Here is a 20,142-nt window from a genome sequence, read left to right on the forward strand (position 1 = left end):
CAGAGATTAGTCTAGTGGAGACCAGGCTGATATGAAACCACCACAAACAGTGCCATATATATTAGAGTTAAGTAGGGTGGAATTTCCATAAGGTTCAAAGGAGGGATCAGGAAGGCTGAAGTTTGAAGAGTAAAAGAGAAGCAGTATCCACTCTTTAGCCATCACAGTCTCCTGTGGAAGCCTCTCTTACAACCATTTAACAGTGGAAGGAAACGCCTCTACCCAACCCCTCCGAGGCTGTGATTTAAGTTTAATGGCCTGGCCTGGTGGAAAGAGGCCAAAACCACATTCGGAGCAGAAAGGCAGTGCAGGTTGTGTGTGATCTGGTCACACTGGGTTTGGGGGCTTAGGAGGTTGAGAGCAGGGTCTGCTCCTGGCTCAGTGGCCATGCCCCTCTTACAGTCTGCTCTGCAGCCCAAAAACAGGGTGGTCCCAACCAGGAGAACCGGTTGCCCCTAAGCTGCTATTAAAAGTCTCCTAGGGTGCCAAGAACTTGGGAATGTTTTATCCTCCCACAAGCAGTTAAGCCCTGGGTGCTCTGATTCCTGCACTCAGTCGGCCTAGGCCTGGCTTTAGAGGGCTGAGTCTCAGCTCCCCAGAAGCTCCTTTCAGGGATCTTCTGGAGGAAGACAAACTGCAGCTCCCTCCCACCCCTTTGCCCAACCCCACAGGGACCAGTCACTGCCCAGGGTCTCTGGCCATCTCTCTGACATCGTCCTGTCTGCACCCTCTCACTTCAGCCAGTCAAACACCCCTTCTCCTTTCCCTGAATCTCACGAGGGTGAGTTTTCTGGTGAAGATGAAAAGATGGCCCTTTCCTTGCCACTCATGCAAGCTCCCCTCCACAGCACTGCAGACTCAGGTCCCCACAGTGGGTGCATTTGAAGCCTGGGAAGCAATCAGAAAATGGGGGAATAATCAGAAACTACTGGAAGACAGCATGCCACTGAATACCAGGCTGTGTGATAGGGGAGGACTGCTGGGTGTGGGAAAGGGCATTAGAATTCAAAATCCTGAGTTTGAGCCCCTGCTTTGCTACAAACCATCCTATTCATTCATTCTTTAAATACTGATGGAGTCCCCTCTCTGTGCTAGGTTCTGCTCTATGTGCACAAAATGGAACAAGTGCCTGCCCTCAGGGAACTTACCTTCCACTGATGGGACTCAGAAAAGAGCAAAGAAGTGCTGAAAGGGAAAACAGAGCGAGGAGGGTAGAAAGTGAGGGCTGAGGAGGGCCTTGCTGACAAAGGACATCTGAGCCGGAGAACTGAAGGAAGGGAGAGGGCTTTCTGAAAATGGCTATCAGGAGGGGCATCACGCCAGCCAGAGGGGACAGCACGTGCGAAAGCTCTTGGGTCCAGCATATGCCTGGTGAGATTGGAGAATGAAGGAAGGCAGCATGACTGGACAGAGCAAGAGACAGGGGGTGGGAGGAGATGAGGTTGGGGAGATGCAGGGACAGTGCCAGGTTTGGGGCTCAGAGAGGGGTCACCATAATGATTTGGAAGAGACCTTCCAGATTAAAATGTCTGTGATCCTTTAGCATGGGTAATACCCATGGATGGTTTATGGGAAGGAGAATATCAGAGAGCCAAAGGGTGAGGATGTGCTTTCAGAGGATGGGAGATGTGCTGTGCTGAGGATGTGCTGAGCTCAGCGGGACCCCACCCGGGGGCCAGAGGAGCCCAAGGTCTCCAAGGTGGCTGGTCACCAACCATCACAGGGGTGGGGGAGCGGGCTTTTTTTTTTTTCAATCTTTTTTTTAAAAGTCATTTTTATTGCGATATATTCACACACCATGCAGTCACACAAAGCGTACATTCAGTTGTTCACAGTACCATTACATAGTTGTGTGTTCATCACCAAATTAATTTGTGAGCATTTTCATTACCACACACACAAAAATAATAAGAATAAAAATTAAAGTGAAAAAGAACAGTTAAAGTAAAAAAGAACACTGGGTGTTTTTTTGTTTTGTTTTGTTTTTTTTGCCCCCATTTTTCTACTCATCCATCCATACACTGGACAAAGGGGAGTGTGATCCACATGGCTTTCCCAATCACATTGTCACCCCTCATAAGCTACCTTTTTATGCAATCATCTTCAAGATTCATAAGAATTCAAGGGTTCTGGGTTGTAGTTTGATAGTTTCAGGTATTTACTGCTAGCTATTCTAATTCATTAGAACCTAAAAAGGGTTGTTGATATTATGCGTAAGAGTGCCCACCAGAGTGACCTCTCGGCTCCTTTTGGAATCTCTCTGCCACTGAAGGTTGTTTCATTTCTTTTCACATCCCTCTTTTGGTCAAGAAGATGTTCTCCATCCCACGATGCCGGGTCTAGATTCCTCCCCAGGAGTCATATTCCACGTTGCCAGGGAGATTCACTCCCCTGGGTGTCTGATCCCACATAGGGGGAGGGCAGTGATTTCACCTTTCAAGTTGGCTTAGCTAGAGAGACAGGGCCACATCTGAGCAACAAAGAGGTACCCAGGAGGAGGCTCTTAGGCACAATTATAGGCAGGCCTAGCCTCTCCTTTGCAACAACAGTCTTGTGGAGCAGGCTTTTAAATAATACAGATCCTGGGCACCACTCCTAGAGATTCTAATCCATCAGGTCAGATGGGGTCTGGGAATTTTTTACAAGGGATGCAAGAGATTCTCATGCCCAACTAGGGTTGGGAAGCAGTGGGCCAGATGACCTCTAGACTGTGGGCCTATTCATCCCAAGACGCTGTGGTCTTGCATGTAGCTGGTGCTCAGGAAACACTGCCTTCTCTGTCCTGCCAGGCTCAGCTGTCTAGACTTGGGCAGCGAGGCTGTGGCAACTTATCCCCCCCCCACCCCACCCCCACCCCCCACCCTGCGTCTTTAAGCAGCGAGGCCTGTGGGAGGGGTTGGAGCTCCTCTTAAGAACTGAAATGTTAGGTCCCTTCTTCTCCGGGAAAGTGCCTGTGTTGTTTCTTTCCATTTTTTAACTTTTTATTTTGAAATAATTTCAGGACAGCTGCAAAAATAACACTAACCCCATACAGAGAGCTCTAACATGCCCACACCCAGATACCAACTTTTAATGTTTGCCACATTTTCCGTATCATTCCATCTATCTATCTATCTATCTATCTATCTATCTATCTATCTATCTATCTACTTACCTACCATGTATCACTCTTTCATCTTTCTACCTATTTATATATTTTCTAAACATCTGAGAAAATATATATTTGTATACATCATGCTCCTTGAACACTGAATGCCTCCACATATATTTCCTAAAAACAAGGATATTCATTTATGCAACTGCCTTAAGTTCAAGAAATTTAATATTGAAGTAAAGCTTACAGTATATACTCCAATTTTTTCATATGTCCCAATAATGTCCTTTTTGGGCATTTTCTCCTCCATCATTAGATCCATTCCTGGATCGTGTATTGACTTTTGTTGTTATTGCCTTTAGTTGTTTAGTTTTTAATCTCTCTCTCTCCTTTTTAAACTGCGCAATCATATATACATCTTGAGCTTTCCCATCTCAACCACTGCCAACCAATCCCAACGATTCAGGGTGATTAATCACACTCACCCATTAGCAAAACTTTCCCATCATCGCACACAGAAACCTTGTACCCATTATGTGTTAACTCCCTTCCCCTCCTCCCCTGCCGTGGTAACCTGTACCCTACTTTCTGTCTCTGTGAAGTTGCATATTCTGGCTATTTCATACCAGTGGAATCATACAATATCTGTTTCTCTGTGTCTGACTTATTTCACTCAACAGGATGTCTTCAGGGTTCATCCATGTAGTAACATCTATCAGAACCTTAATCCTCTCTCAGTTTGAACTATATCCCACTGTATGTATTCACCATATTCTGTTCATCCATTCATCTGCTGATGGACCTTTGGGGTGCCTCCACCTCCTGTCCACTAAGGTATATACCTAGAATTGGGATTATGGGTTTTATGGTGGTTCCATGCCCAGCTTCCTGAGGAACCATCAAACAGCTGCACCAGCTCACATTCCCACCAACAGTGTTTTAAAGTTCCCATTTTTCTCTGCATCCTCACTAGCACTTGCTACTTTCTGCTTTTAGAACAATAGCTGTTCTAGTGGGGGTGAGGTGGTACCTCCCTGTGGCTTTGATTTACTTTTCCCAATGGCCAGTGATATTGGGCATTTTCATGTGTTCATTGGCCATCTGTACATCCTCTTTGGAGAAATGTCTATTCAAATCCTTTAACCGTTTTTGTGGTGAAAGTTTTGGAAACCTTTCTCATTTCCTTCTGTGAATATTTTTCCAATATTTTCTTTGTGATTCCCATGGAGCTTAAATTTAATGTGCTAAACAATCTCTTTTGGCTTGATACCAAATTAACTTCAATAGCATATACACACTATGTTCCTGTACCTCTGTGTCCCCCTACCTTTATGTAGTTCTTACTGCAAAGTATATATATTTATTTAAGTCCAAAACCATTTATCGTTACTTTTTATGCGTTTGTATTTTAGATCTTGTAGGACGGATCTCATCAAACCAAAATACAATAGGACTGGCAATTATATTTACCCATGTTGTTACCTTAACCAGACTTCTTTATTTCTTCATGCGACTTTTATCTATTGTCTGGTGTCCTTCCCTTTCAACCTGAAAAACTCCCTTTAGAATTTCCTGTAGGGCCAGTCTAATGGTGGCGAATTCCCTTAGCTTTTATTTATCTGGAAATGTCTTAATCGCTTCTCATCTTTTGAAAGACAGTTTCATGAGCTGTGGAATTCTTGGTTGTCAATTTTTTAATTTTTTAAATATGTTATGCCACTGCCTTCTTGCCTCTGTGGTTTCCTATGAGAACTTGGTACTCAAGGCTCCCTTGTACATGACACCTTGCTTCTGTCTTGCAACTTTCAGAAGTCTCTCTTTACTTTGGCATTCAACAGTCTATCATATATCTCAGTGTGGGTCCATTTGGGTTTATCCTGTAGGGAGATCATTGAATTTCTGGGATGTGTATATTCATGTCTTTCATTCAATTTGGGAAGTTTGCAGCCTTTATTTCATGGGATATTCTTTCTGACCCTTTCTCTCTTTTCTTGGGACCCCCACAATGTTACTGATATGCTTGAGGGTGTCCCACAGGTCTCTCAGACTCTGTTCACTTTCCTTCATGCTTATTGCTTTCTGCTTCTCAGACTGAACCACTTCAATTGTCTCATCTTCAGGTTCACTGATTCTTTCTTCTGCCAGTTCCAATTTGTGGTTGAACCCCTCTAGGGAATGTTTTGTTTCTGTTACTGTGATCTTTGGCTTTGTTTGGTTCCTTTCCATGTTGTTTATCTCTTTGTTGACCTCCTCTCTCTTTGTGTTCATTGTGTTCATCTATCATTTACCCAATTTCCTTTAATTCTTCATCCATGTTTTCCTTTAGATCTTCGAGCATATTCAGGACCATTTTTTAAAAGACTTTATCTGATATGTTCAAGTTCTGGCCTTCCTCATTGATAGTTTCTAATTCTTTATCCTGTTCCTTTGCACAAGCAATTGCTTCCTGATTCTTTGTATATTATGTAATCTTTTATTGCAACCTGGACATTTTGATATTTTAGTGTGTTATCTCTGAAATTTAGACACCAAGTCATCTTGAAGGTTTGTATCCAGATAATGTTATGATGGAGATTTCCTTGAATGCCAGGAGCTAACAAAAAATAGAGAAAGGAAGGAAGGAAGGAAGAGCACCTTTCTCAGTCTTTGCAGATTGGCTTGTGCCGAGTCCTCCTCTCCTCCACAGCTTAGCTGTCTTAACAATAAGTTTAGAGAATAGCCTGAAGCGCAAGTGTAGGGTCCTCCCAGGTCTTTTCTGCAGACGAGTCTTGCCTGGGCATGCATGTATGGCCCTAGGAATTTTCCTGTTTACACAGATCCAAATTTCCCCATTTTTCCTAGGAAACAATGGTTCTGAGCACTGCACTGGATATCCCACCACCAGCAGCTGCGATTTTCCCCAGGCAACTGTGATTTGACTGTTCTCCTAACAGTGTTCTGTAGGAGAGCTCTGTGAGCTACCTTCTACATGTAGGGCCTTCTGGCGCAGCAAGCCTGTGGCAAGTGTCCTCATCCATTCCAGGCTGCCACCAGACAGATGGGCACGGACATACATGCTCCCAGTATATGCACTAGGTTTACTCTGCTCCCTGTGGAACTGGGACCAGGGTCCTGCACCGGGAGTGTGGGCCAGCTCCACACTGAGCCTCTGAGGGGCAGAGGAGGGCCAGCCAGGGTGTCACCCATCCTACCAATTCTTTTTTTCTCAATTCAGTTTTATTGAGATATATTCACATACCCTACAATCATCCACAATGTACAATCAGTTATTCACAGTACCATCATATGGTTGTGCCTTCATCACCAAAATCAATTTTTGAACGTTTTCATTACTCAAAAAACTAAAACTAAAACTAAAAATAAATATACAAGTAAAGAAGAACACCCAAAACATCCCATTCCTCCCATCCCTGCTATTATTCATTTAATTTTTGTCCCCACTTTTCTACTCATCTTTCCATACCCTGGATAAAGGGAGTGTGAGCCACGAGGTTTTCACAATTGTATGGTCACACCATGTAAGCTATATAGTTATACAATAGTCTTCAAGAATCAAGGCTACTGGGTTGCAGCTCAACAGTTTCAGGTATTTCCTTCTTGTTATTCCAATACACTAAAAACTAAAAAGGGATATCTATATAGCTCATAAGAATGCCCTCTGGGGTGACCTCTTGACTCCATTTGAGATCTCTCAGCCACTGAAACTTTATTTTTTTTATTTCTCTTCCCCCTTTCACCCACCAATTTTTTGTGAATCAGTGCTTGCCCTGTTACTGAAACACTTTTCCAGAGCTTTCAGAACGATTGTTCTGTCTCCTCTTCTATGTTGTTTAAAACCTCCCTGGCATGGTTCACTCCGCCATCTTGATGACCACATGGCCTCTTATGCTGCGAGCCCCTCTGGCCTTCTAGGTACATAGGGTGGTGGAACACCTCGCTGGCCAAGAGTGGGAAGTAGGCACTGCAGGTCCTTGAGGTGAGGAAGGGCGGCCGGGCAGGCTGGTGGACAAAGCACCTCTTCTTTGTGATCATGGGAGGATTCGTGCCCCAGGGAGGCTGGGGCTGGGGTCACCCCTAGCGAGTCTCTGTCAGCCCAGCAGGTGGGCAAGGAAACCTGGAATGAAGTCCAGCACAAGTGGTTCCTGGCCAGCCCACGGAGTGCCCAGAGGGGCCCCATTGTATGTGAGGCTGCCTCTGAGCCCTCCAATCTGTGTACCCTGCTGCCTGCTGGCAAGGCACCGCCTGCCTGTTGCCCAGAAGAAAGACCGTCAGGAGGGATGGGATGTGTTGAAAGAGCACAGACTCGACTTTGGGGTCAAAAGAGGCCTGGCATTGAATCCTGCCTCTGTCCTTTGCCTTCTGGGGTCCTCTCCAAGCCTCAGGTTTCTCACCCATAAAATGGGGCAAGGTTGTTATGGGAGATAGATGAGTTCATCCATGCAGAGCCCCAGGGACAGCACAGGCTTTCCGTAAAGGGCAGCCCCTTCCCCTCTATAGAGTTCCAAGTTCCCTGAGGTTCTTGGTTGACCCTCATTGGCATAGACTTTGCCCAGAGTTCCCCAGACTTGGGCAGCCGTTGTGCAGTTGAAACATAAGTGCTGAAATTGCTGCCTTCCTCGCCCCCACCCCACCCCATGGCTTGCATCTCTGTCAGTGCCCCTACACTGAGGAGCAGGCCGCTCACAGGGCCCCAAAGTTGCTCCCATTGCTCTGAGACGCCCCCAGGCTGGTCCAGAGCTGGGCCCTGGGCAGGCAGCCCCCAGAAGAGCAAAGGGTGCCTGACTCGGTGTGCACGGCAGTGTGTGGATCTGCACGGACACACGTCCCTGGAGACATGTGCACCGCCACAGGACCAGGCTTGGGGAGGGGCGCCTGGTCAGCACGGGATGATTTGTCATTGCCTAATGAGATTAATGAGCCCCGGGGGCTGGTATGCAGCGGGGGCTGGGGCCCTCATTAGAAGCACATGCTCCTGGGAACGATGGCAAGTGGGGCCCTCAGGGAGGAGCAGCCACTCATGGGCCAGGTGGTTCCTATTAATCTGTGGGCGGGGCCAAGGGCAAGGCCGCTGGGCTCCAGGCGGCCGTCCCCTCCCCATCCCCACTAAGGCTCTGGAGGAATGTGGCAGGAACACTTCCACAGGCCCTGGTGCAGCTGAGGGGAGCAGGGCCAGCCCTCTCATCTGCTCGGGTAGCCCTAATACCTGGTACAGTGGTGGCGCTCAATAAACACCTGCCAGATGACAGCAGAGACGAGAGGGGACCCCAGGGCATGCAGGATGGCGGGGGACCCCCTTGGGTTTCCTCCTGGCCACCCCAATCTCTCCCTTTCCACCCCTCGGACAAATTCTCTCCCTGCTGCGTTGTTTCAGCCCAGTTCTCAGCCAGCCCCCACTTTCTAATGAACCCTGGAAGTCCTGGAGGGTGCAGGGAAAGTTGCTCTGTGGCCTCAGAACCTATAATTTGGTTCCCAAACCCACAAGCAGGGAGGTCTGTGGGGGCCAGAAGAGCCAACTTTGTGGCGCCCCACCCTGTCCAGAACATGGATACACGCTCACACATACACACACAGTCCTACAAACTCACACACTCACTCTTTTTTTTTAAACAGCTTTATTGAGATATAATTTACATGCCAATTTATGTGTCCAATTCAATGGCTTTTAGTATATTTAGAGCTGTGGGACCATCAGCACAATCTAATTTAGAACATTTTCATCATCCCCCAAAGAAACCCGGACTCATTAGCAGTCACTCCTCATTTGCCCCCTCCCTCCCTCTCCCCAGCTTTGAGCAATCACGGATCTACTTCCTGTCTCTATAGATTTTCCTTTTCTGAACATTTCATATTAATGGCATCATACGTATGTGGTCTTTTATAACTGGCTTCTTCCATGTAACATAATGTTTTTGAGGTTCATCCATGTCACAGCATGTAGCAGCACTTCATTCTTTTTATGGTCAAATAATATTCCGTGGTATGGGTCTACCACATTGTATTTATCCATTCATCAGTTAAAGGACACTTGGGTCAGTTCTACGTTTTGGCTATTAGGAATGATGCTGCTGGGAACATTTGTGTACAAGTTCTAGTGTGCACGTATGTTTTCAGTTCTCTTGGCTATATATTTGGAATTGCTGGGTCACATGGTAACTCTACGTTTAATTTTTTGAGGAACTGCCAAATGTTGGCTGCACTGTTTTGTGTTCCCACCAGTACTGTATGAAAGTTCCAATTTCTCCGCATCTTTACCCACACTTATCATCTTTTTCTATTATAGCCATCTCATTGAGCATGAAGTGATGTCTCATTGTGGTTTTGATTTGCATTTCCCTGATGACTAATAATGCTAAGCATCTTCTCATGTGCTTTTTAGCCATCTGTTTATCTTCTTTGGACAAATATTGATTCAAAACCTTTGCACATTTTTAAACTGGGTTCTCTGTCTTTTTTGGTATTGAGTTGTGAGAGTTCTTTCTGTCTTCTGGATAGAAGTTCCTAATCAGATATATATGTGATTTGTCAATATTTTCTCTCATCCTTGATGATGGCCTTTGAAACACCAAGGTTTTAAATTTTCATTGGGTCCAATTTACCGCTCTTCTCTCTTATTGCTTGTGCTCAGACACTCACTCTTTTTTGTTTCGTTTTGTTTTTTTAAATTAAATTTAGTTTTATTGAAACATATGCACACAGCATATAATCATCCATGGTATACAGTCAACTGTTCACAGTACCATCATATAGTTGTGCATTCATCATCTCAATCCATCTTTGAACATTTTCCTTACACCAGAAAGAATCAAAATAAAATATAAAAGTAAAAAAAGGACACCCAAATCCCCCCCACACACCCTATTTGTCATTTAGTTTTTTGTCCCCATTTTTCTACTCATCCATCCATACACTGGATAAAGGGAGTGTGATCCAAAAGGCTTTCACAATTACATTGTCACTCCTTGTAAGCTACATTGTTGTACAATCATCTTCGAGAGTCAAGGCTACTGGGTTGCAGTTTGATAGTTTCAGGTATTTACTTCTAGCTATTCCAGTACATCAAAACCTAAAAAGTATTATCTATATAGTGCGTAAGAATGCCCACCAGAGAGGCCTCTCGACTCCATTTTGGAATCTCTCAGCCACTGAAGCTTTATTTCATTTCATTTCACATCCCCCTTTTGGTCAAAAAGATGTTCTCAATCCCACTATGCCGGGTCCAGATTTCTCCCGGGAGTCATATCCTGCATTGCCAGGGAGATTTACACCCATGGGAGTCAGGTCCCACGTAGCGGGGAGGGCAGTGAGATCACCTGCCGAGGTGGCGTAGTTAGAGAGGGCCACATCTGAGCAACAAAGAGGCACTCAGGGGAATACTCTTAGGCACAATTATAAGTAGGCTCGGCCTCTCTTTGCAGTAACAGGCTGCATAAGGGCAAACCCCCAAGATAGAGGCTCAACATACCAAGCCATCAGTCCCCAATGTTTCACACACTCACTCTTACACACCCAACCTCCCGAGCTGCTGCTTTCCCAAGACAGGCGCAGGGCATCACAGATACAGACGCAGGAACAAAACACCCCAGAATGCCCCCCACCTGCTCCTGACATGAGTGGGTACTTGTCCTCCAGGTGGATGTGGGAACGGAAGAGGAGCGTGCCTGGGGCCAGAGGAGCCTGGACTGGGCTGTGGTGGGGAGGGGCACTCCACCAGACGTGGCACCTTCCCCACCCTCCTAGAAAAAGGCAGTGTGGAAGCAGACAGGGGTTGGGAGATTCCACATGCATAGAAACATCTGGGTGTCCTGGACTTTAGCCCTCTTAACCTCATCAAAAAAATAAAGGTATCAGAACAGATAATTCAGAGCAGGGGTTCCTAACCTGGGCCAACAAGCCCCTGGAAATTGTATGCAAAATTTGGGGAGTAGTGCATTTTTCTGGAATGAGAGTCCATTGCCTTCATCAGATTTCCAAAAGGATGTGACTTTCCAGGTCTGAAACAAATCCCAGTTCTGTTGGCAGCCTTTCCTCCCGCCCCAAGGAAGGGGGCAGCCCGAGAGCCCTCTCTTAAGCAGCCAGAGGGAACAGAAGGAATTGGCTGCCCGTGGGCCACACAGTTCACACCTGCCCAGCGAGCAAACCTCAGCCCAGGAGTGCCAGGACTGGTTTTGGCCAAGCAGGCCAACTCTCAGGGTTGCCTTGGTCACTCCTGTAGCCACTCTCGGAGGGTGAGGCGAGAGGGAAGGCATGCCAACGTCCGGGGGAAGCTCCCCTCTCAGAGGGGCCCCAGCATGACTCTGGGCTGCAGGAAATCGAGGGCAGGAAGAGGGGCTGGGGCCCAGCGGCCGTGGTGCTCCCATCTGCAAAGCATCAGTGGGGCAGGCGGGGTGGGGGATTCGCTAGGGGGGACAGGGAGGAAATGAGAATAAACACAAGTGAGCAGAGAGGGAAGGGGCGAGGGGCTGTGGCCTCAGCCCCTTGGCAACCCATGAAGGGAAATGACACAATGAGGAATGTGTTTCCCTCTGCCCCCCCACCCCACCCCTGCGTGGGGGTGGGAGACAGAACCCTGAGAACGGCCAGACCCCAACAGGGGCCAGGGGCATGTGCTGGAGCAGCCGGGGAGGGTGGGCTGGGGGTGGGGGTGGGTGACTGGCAGGAAGGACGCCCTGGCAGGCACATGGCCCGTGCCTGTCTCCACTGTGCACAGGGCTTTCTCACGGCGTCTGCATACGTGGGCCCTCCCTGCCCCTGCCTCACCCTGGGGGCACCTCCCAGCATACCCGGGTATCAAAGCCATCCCTGCTCTAGGAAGCTGCCCATTTCTGGTGGCTTCCCCTTCTTTCTCAAGGAGATTCAGGTCTGTGGAGGCCAGGCCCTCCGGGTGAGATGGCCCCTGGCCTCGGGCAGGGCTGAGCATGGTGTTTTCTCTCTCTGGGTGTTTATGTCCCGGACTGGCCACTGGCCGGTGCACAAACAGGCCCCCTGGTGGGGCGGCACCTCCCTATCCTGGACACCCATTTCCCCTGCCCCCAGCAGGGAGCTGTATCCGTTAACCCTCTCCTGCCCATACTCCAGACATGTCTTGAGGCTTTGGCAGGCAGAGCTGAGAGCCTTCTCCTCGGTCTAGGCTGGGGGTACAGGGCCTTGGAAAGCAGGTGGCCCCAGATAGTGCTGTCAGTCTCCTGCCTTACTGTCACAGGCCCCAGGCCCTTTTGACATGCTGGTGATTCCAGGAATCCCCCACCTCTGCCCTGCTTTTCACAGTCTCTTGGAGGCTTGGATGGGGGCAGGGAGGGTTTGGGAACGCAGAGAGCAGGCCTGGTGGCTGCAGCCTCCACCCTGGCGTCCCAGCAGACGGACCCTGGCTGAGCACTGAGGCTCTGCAGAGCCTCCAGCCTGTCTAGTTTGGCTCAGGAAAGACCCCAGTCACCCTTGAGCCTGTGGGCGAGTGACCCCTGGTCATCCGGGCACCTCTCCCTGGCTGTGCCCAGCATGGAGGACGAGGGTGAGGAAGGCCAGTGGGGCCAGGGTTCCCCGTGGTCCTCAGTGGTCCTTCCTGCTCCAGGAGCTTGGAGGGCTATGGGGTGTGGCATTGGGCGGGGCCAGGTGGGTCCTGGGCAGGTCCCCCGTGGGCGGGAGCTGTCCCTTCAGCACCACCCCTGCCAGCTCCCTGGGGGGCGTGACGAAGGAGGCAGAGCCTGGTGCTCCGGCAGTGTAGACAAGAGCTCCACCGCTGACTCATTACAGTTCACTCCCCCGGGGGCATGGTGCTCGGTCCTTGGAGCCCTGGGAGGACCGCCAGCCTGGGACCTGCTTGGGCTCAGCCTGCAGGTGGTGCTTCCCCTCGGCCTTCTCCTGGCTCTCCAGGCTCCTATGGCCTTGAACAAGTCTTCATTCTCTCCATCCCCCGCCGCACTTTGTTCCTCATCTGATAAATGTGGGGCTAGACCAGACAGATGGGTTACAACCTGACCCGGCCTCAGAGACCCAGCTCGGAATCCACTTGGTCATCACTTTTTCCTCACTGTCAAACAGAGAGCATCGCAGGTATAAAATAGCTGTAAAAATGTCTCTCGATGGCCAGTAAGAGTTTGCCTTTGTATGGAAATTTACAAAAAAAAAAACGAGAATACCCATATTCAGACAAGCCTGTGAGATGCTCAGGGCAGCTCAGTGGTAGAGTGACATGGAAACTGAGGTCTCCCAGCTTCCAGTTTAACGTTCTCTGGCCCTTCAGGTTCCGTCTCTTGTCCTCTGCATCCTTTCTAACAGTTTTCTGCCCAGCACCCCTCCAGGTTAGCCAGAGAGTCTGCAGGGACCTGTCTGAGCAGAGGGGTCTCTAATCCCACCTCCCCAGCCAGCGCTGAGGAGAATGGAGATCTATAGGAGACAGAGTCCTTTGAGCCCCAAGGAAATTCGGCCCTTCTGGCGACAGCCTTGTGGCACCCCAGAAGGGGCAAGGAGTGAGGGCCCCTGCTTGCCTCCCACAGGGACCTACGGAACAACGTCATCAGCACCGTGCAGCCTGGCGCCTTCCTGGGCCTGGGGGAGCTGAAGCGCCTGTGAGTGCCATGGCCTGCCCCCTGTCCCCCACCTCTAATCTCCCTTTGTCCCTGGAGAATGTCCCATGGCTCCCCTCCCCCTCCACCCCCACTATCCTTTCCTCATGCCCTTCCCTCAGCCCCCCTCCTTTACATGGGGCATTAGCTGGGGTCACTCCCCACACAAGCCCCAACCACACATGCGCACCTCCCACCCAGACTCCCCCATGTGCTGCCGTGTGGCTACGTGCCCAGGTGGTGTGTGTCTCTCTAGAGATCTCTCCAACAACCGGATCGGCTGTCTGACCTCTGAGACCTTCCAAGGGCTCCCCAGGCTCCTCAGACTGTGAGTGAGGGGCGGGAACTGGGGAAGGGGTACTGGAAGGGGAGGAAGGCTCACTTCCGAAGGAAGAAGGCAGCTCTAAACCCCTACAGCTCTCTCCTCCCACCCCCTGCCCTCCTCCGACCCAGGGAGACTCCAGGACCCCATCTCATTGCCCCCTGCCCCCCTGCAGGAACATATCTGGAAACATCTTCTCCAGTCTGCAACCTGGGGTTTTTGATGAGCTGCCAGCCCTTAAGATTGTGTGAGTTTCTTTCCCGGTCCCAGGACTTGGACCCTTGCTTCCTTCCTCTGCCCCGGGGAGAGATACATAAGTATATGCCCACCAAGGTCAGCCTTACAAGGGAGCAAAAGGGACAGAGCCTGAAAATCCCACCACGCTCAGTTTCTCATGATGGCCGGGGTGGGGGACTGTGCACACAGGCCGTCTCCAGCCCCCCTCAGCCTCCACCCCTTCCTGGGCCCACCGTCCCACTGCTGCACTCCCCGACCCCTCTGCCCCTGCAGGGACTTCGGCACTGAGTTCCTGACCTGTGACTGCCACCTGCGCTGGCTGCTGCCCTGGGCCCGGAACCACTCTCTGCAGCTGTCCGAGCGCACGCTCTGTACCTATCCCCGTGCCCTGCACGCCCAGGCCCTGGGCGGCCTCCAGGAGGCCCAGCTCCGGTGCGGTGAGCAAATTCTCACCCTGCACGTCTATCGGGGACCCTACATGCTGGCCAGGACCTCCGATAGCCTCCGCCCTCGCCCCCACAGCTGGGGCTGCTTAAGATTCTCTCAGCCTTCAGTGTTCTTTGGGGTGGTGTGTTCTCCAGGGCAGCCTCCTTCCCTTGCACCCCATGGGGTAGCTTCTTTAGGGGGCTGCTTGAGTGTTTATGTTTTCATCTGGCCCCACCTCTTGGGGTATCGAGTGTGGAATGGAGCACTTTTGTTTGTTCAAACACTGCTTGCTCCTCTCCTCTGCTCTTACCTCTGGAGGCTTCCTCTTTTTTTGTTTGTTTGTTTTAATAATTAAATTTAGTTTTATTGAGATATATTCACATATCATACAATCATCCATGGTGTACAATCAGCTGTTCACAGTACCATCATATAGTTGTGCATTCATCACCCCAATCTATTTTTGAACATTTTTCTTACACCGGAAAGAATAAGAATAAAAAATAAAAGTAAAAAAAAAAACACCCAAATCACCCCCTCATCCCACCCTATTTTTCATTTAGTTTTTGTCCCCATTTTTCTACTCATCCATCCATACACTGGATAAAGGGAGTGTGATCCATAAGGCTTTCACAATCACACTGTCACCCCTTGTAAACTACATTGCTATACAATCGCCTTCAAGAGTCAAGGCTACTGGGTTGGAGTTTGATAGATTCAGGTATTTACTTCTTTACATTAAAACCTAAAAAGTGTTATCTATATAGTGCCTAAGAATGTCCACCAGAGTGACCTCTGGACTCCATTTGAAATCTCTCAGCCAATGAAACTTTATTTCGTTTCATTTCACATTCCCCTTTTGGTCAAGATGATCTCTCAATCCCACGATGTCTGGTCCGGATTCATCCCCGGGAATCATATCCTGCGTTGCCAGGAAGATTTACACCCCTGGGAGTCGGGTCCCATGTCGCGGGGAGGGCAGTCAGATCACTGGCCAAGGTGGTTTAGTTAGAGAGGCCACATCTGAGCAACAAAGAGGCACTCGGGGAGACTCTTAGGCACAATTATGAGCAGGTTTAGTGGAGGCTTCCTCTTGATGCCCGTTTCCTTCCCCAGCCTGTGTGCTACCGACTGAGGGGGCCTTGCACTGCTCGCCGCTGCACCCTCTCAGACTCACGCAGACGTGTGTGCATCGGGCCTCACTGCTCGCCGTCTCCTCCTGCAGAGGGCGCACTGGAGCTGCACACGCACCACCTCATCCCGTCCCTCCGCCAAGTGGTGTTCCAGGGGGACCGGCTGCCCTTCCAGTGCTCTGCCGGCTACCTGGGCAACGACACCCGCCTCCGCTGGTACCACAACCGGGCGCCTGTGGAGGGCGATGAGCAGGCAGGCATCCTCCTGGCAGACAGCCTCATCCACGACTGCACCTTCATCACCAGGTGCGCGGGGGGCGCCAAGGAGGGGGGTGGGGGGTGAGGGGAGGTGGAGTGTCCCCATCACCCCTCTCCCACAGGAGCTGTGTCCAGGCCTGTCCCCGGGAACGTGTCCACAGGTGTAGGTGCTTTGTGGAAATCCAAGCTGAAGTCATAGATGGTCTGAATGGAGGACAGAAATTAAAGGCCTGATAGGGCAAAAATGTTTCAACTTGACATATCTTTAGTGCTTTTACTTTTATATAGCTGCTCTCCCCCACATTATCAGATTTAATCTCTAAACAGACCTACAAGACAGGGCTCATAATCTCCACGATAAAGATGAGGAAACTGAAGTGCAGGAAAATAATGCCATAAGGCTGATCAGGATAAAAGGAAGAGGTGCTTGGATCCCTCCATGGGATTCTTTTTTTAAAAAAAGACTTCAAAGCTAGTGCGCTGGGGCGGGGCGCCGGCGGGTGTGTGGCCAGGGCGCTCGGGGAGGGGGATGCGCGACCCCAGACGCTGCCCATAACCGGCCCCATCCACCCCCCCCCCCCGCAGCGAGCTGACCCTGTCTCACATCGGTGTGTGGGCCTCGGGCGAGTGGGAGTGCTGCGTGTCCACGGCCCAGGGCAACGCCAGCAAGAAGGTGGAGATCGTGGTGCTGGAGACCTCCGCCTCCTACTGCCCGGCCGAGCGCGTGGCCAACAACCGCGGCGACTTCAGGTGCCCATCCTGATCCGCGCAGCAGGGGGCGCCCCCCAGCCCCGGCCCTGCCTCGCGGGCACCTCGCCTCCCAGGCCCCCCCACTCTTGCATCCGAAAAAGTGGGTGACCAGGGTCCCTCCATCTGCTCTTAGCTGAGAGTCAGAGATGGAGAAAACACCTCCTTTTGTAGAGAGCTGGTCTCAGCCCTGTGCTTCCTCAGGTGACAGTTTGCAAAGCCCCCCACATTTTAATATCCCAGTGGTCCTCTCAGTTGGAGGGGGGCAGGTATTCTCTTCCCCATTGTGGCCCAGAAAGGATCAGTGGCTTGCCTGAGGCCATAACCGATAAGCAGCAGAACTTGGACTTGAACTTGGGACTCTGAGTTCAGTGGTGACAGCACTGTCAGAGCAAACACAGAGTTGGAAGGTGGGGCTTGGGCACCCCCCGAAGGCTGGTCCAAACCCTCTCCCCTGACCCTTGTCCCAGGCCAGGAGGATCTAGTATCATGGTTCTGAGGGCAATGGAGGGCTTCTTACCCTGAGGAGCCTGGGTCATCAGTTCCCACCCACCTCTGCCCCCAGGTGGCCTCGAACTCTGGCGGGCATCACAGCCTACCAGTCCTGCCTGCAGTACCCCTTCTCCTCGGTGCCCCTGAACGGGGGGTCCCCGGGCAGCCGAGCCTCCCGCCGGTGTGACCGTGCTGGCCGCTGGGAGCCGGGAGACTACTCCCACTGTCTGTACACCAACGACATCACCCGCGTGCTGTATACCTTCGTGCTGGTGAGGCTAGGAGAGGGGGTGCCAGGGGCACCCCATCATCTTTGGTTCCAGGGAACAGGGGTGGGAAGATGCCTGCTGACTCCATGGGGCAAGGGGAACCCACCTCAAGGCTGCTGTGCAGCTCCCCAGCAACTCGAGTGTGTGTAGTAGGGAAGGGTGGGTGCTGGGCTGGCACGGCTCGTCTACTGGTGCCCTCCAGTGCTCCCTCTTCCATGCCCGATCCCACCAGGGTCAGACTAGGGAAGGGCAGAGCCTCCACCCCATACCCAGCTACCCCAAGCATCCTTATCCATCAGCACCTTAAGGGGGAAACCAAGTCAAGGAAAGGATGAGGTCCTTCCATTGTCCTTAGGCTGATGGTGCTAACAGTGAGTGACTTTGAGCTGTGACATGCCCACTGCCTTATGTACACCCTTATCTTGATGAGACCCAGCTGCGAACTAACCCTCTCCCCAGGCCTGGCTGCCCTGAGCAGCAGTGTAGAGGAGAGGGGCCCCCTTGGGAAGGTTGTGGGGCAGGAGGACAGCATGGGATGACCCTCTTTGCTCCCCCAACACTTCCAGATGCCCATCAACGCCTCCAACGCGCTGACCCTGGCCCACCAGCTGCGGGTGTACACAGCCGAGGCAGCCAGCTTTTCAGACATGATGGATGTAGTGTACGTGGCTCAGATGATCCAGAAATTTTTGGGTTATGTGGATCAGATCAAAGAGGTGAGATGCCGCCAGATCTCTGGGGTCCCCAGAAACCACCCCTCCCTCATCGGCTCATGCCTCCTCACCTCCCAGCCCCTGGGTCCTGACCCCCACTGCCCTCGGTGACTCCCCCGCCCTCCCAGCTGGTGGAGGTGATGGTGGACATGGCCAGCAACCTGATGCTGGCAGACGAGCACCTGCTGTGGCTGGCCCAGCGCGAGGACAAGGCCTGCAGCGGTATCCTGGGTGCCCTAGAGCGCATCGGGGGAGCTGCCCTCAGCCCCCACGCCCAGCACATCTCGGTGGTAATGTGGGGTCCATGTGGGGGCTTGGCACAGGGAGGGACCCTGGAGATGACAGGGGCAGCCCTCAAACCTCTGGGAGAAGGGACACGCTTCTCTCTCGAGGTCCCCAGTCCTTGAGCGCACACCAGCCGCCAGCCCAGCTAGCACAGGACACTGCATGACTAAATTCTTTTAAGTTATTGGGGCTGGTGTGAAGGAGAGAGGAGTCGGGGACGTGGGCCAAGTTATGCAAGACTTTGAGGAGGGGAACTGAGTTGAAGAGTAGCCTGGTAGAAATAAATAGGAGCGAGGTAAAGGGATTGAAGGAACAGGGGGACAGTGTGGTAACGGGGCAAACAGCACTTGTGGTGGAGCGAAGAGTAATGGGGATTCTGTTCCCCGAGAGGAGAGTGACTTTTCCAATATGGCGGCATAATTAACCAGTTAACAAGCACAACAGAGCTTCTTCCACATGTGAAAAAACTGTGCTGGGCTTTGGGAGATGTAAAGGAGGTGACACATGGCCCCTGCCCTACAGCTTGGTTGACGCAACAGAAATCATCCATGTTAAAGAGGAGCAAGACACAAGGAAGGGTTTGAATTTGTGGGGAAGTTGGTGCTTTAGGAGCTCAGAGGAGGAAGGGGCTGTGGTCAGGGCAGTCAGGGAAGATGTCTTGCTGACTTAAGACAGCCCGAGCTCTTAGACGATGGGTGGGGGGCACAGCCTCAGCATATCCACAGAGAGGGACTGTGACATCTCGGGCAGCAGGAGGAGAGGACCGTCGCTCAGACCGAGGGTGACCAGGTGTCTGTCCCTAGAACTCGAGGAACGTGGCGCTGGAGGCCTACCTCATCAAGCCGCACAGCTACGTGGGCCTGACGTGCACAGCCTTCCAGAGGAGGGAGGCAGGAGCGTCGGGGGCCCGGCCAGGTAGCCCGGGCCAGAGCCCCCTGCTCGAACCCGAGCCTTTGGCTGACCAGCAGCTCCGCTTCCGCTGCACCACCGGGAGACCCAACGTTTCCCTGTCGTCCTTCCACATCAAGGTGGGCACTGCGTCACCAGGAGGGGAGGTGACGCGATGTGGGTGCCTGGAGATGGTGGTGGCGGCAGGGGTCTGAGAGGAGATGGGATGCTGAGCGGTGGGAGGTGGAGGGAGGCAGGAGGAGGGGGCTGAAATTCCCTACGGGATCCTGGGGGGGGGGTCTCTGAGGAGCTCCCGTGTCCCCCCAGAACAGCGTGGCCCTGGCCTCCATCCAGCTGCCCCCCAGTCTGTTCTCATCCCCCCCGGCGGCCCTGGCTCCCCCGGGGCCCCCAGACTGCACCCTGCAGCTGCTCGTCTTCCGAAATGGCCGCCTCTTCCGCAGTCACGGCAACACCTCCCGCCCTGGAGCTGCCGGGGCTGGCAGGAGACGCGGCGTGGCCACCCCTGTCATCTTCGCAGGCACCAGTAAGGGACTCACCTCCCTCCCAAGGGTCCGCCTGGCCCTGCCCTCCCCCATGGCACTCCCCAAGCCCTGGTGGGGTTGGCAGAGGAGATGGTGGACCCCTCACAACTCCCAAGGTGGGGTGGGGAGCAGAGGGGTCCCCAAAGGGGAAAAGGCTCAGGCAGACACTGGACTTCA

General features: G+C 51.8%; 1 protein-coding gene across 1 annotated transcript in view; it reads left to right on the top strand.

Annotated features, from left to right (window-relative positions):
* ADGRA2 (adhesion G protein-coupled receptor A2) overlaps positions 1-20,142 on the top strand; it is a 38,215-nt gene that overhangs the window by 11,995 nt on the left and 6,078 nt on the right. Inside the window, 11 exon segments of the mRNA XM_037831367.1 lie at positions 13,585-13,656; positions 13,910-13,981; positions 14,151-14,222; positions 14,486-14,649; positions 15,864-16,077; positions 16,615-16,779; positions 17,342-17,540; positions 18,104-18,253; positions 18,379-18,540; positions 19,339-19,563; positions 19,751-19,967. Of these exon segments, the coding sequence (XP_037687295.1) occupies positions 13,585-13,656; positions 13,910-13,981; positions 14,151-14,222; positions 14,486-14,649; positions 15,864-16,077; positions 16,615-16,779; positions 17,342-17,540; positions 18,104-18,253; positions 18,379-18,540; positions 19,339-19,563; positions 19,751-19,967 (1,712 nt within the window).

The sequence above is a fragment of the Choloepus didactylus genome, chromosome 3, assembly GCF_015220235.1.
Source record: "Choloepus didactylus isolate mChoDid1 chromosome 3, mChoDid1.pri, whole genome shotgun sequence".
Lineage (NCBI taxonomy): Eukaryota > Metazoa > Chordata > Mammalia > Pilosa > Megalonychidae > Choloepus > Choloepus didactylus.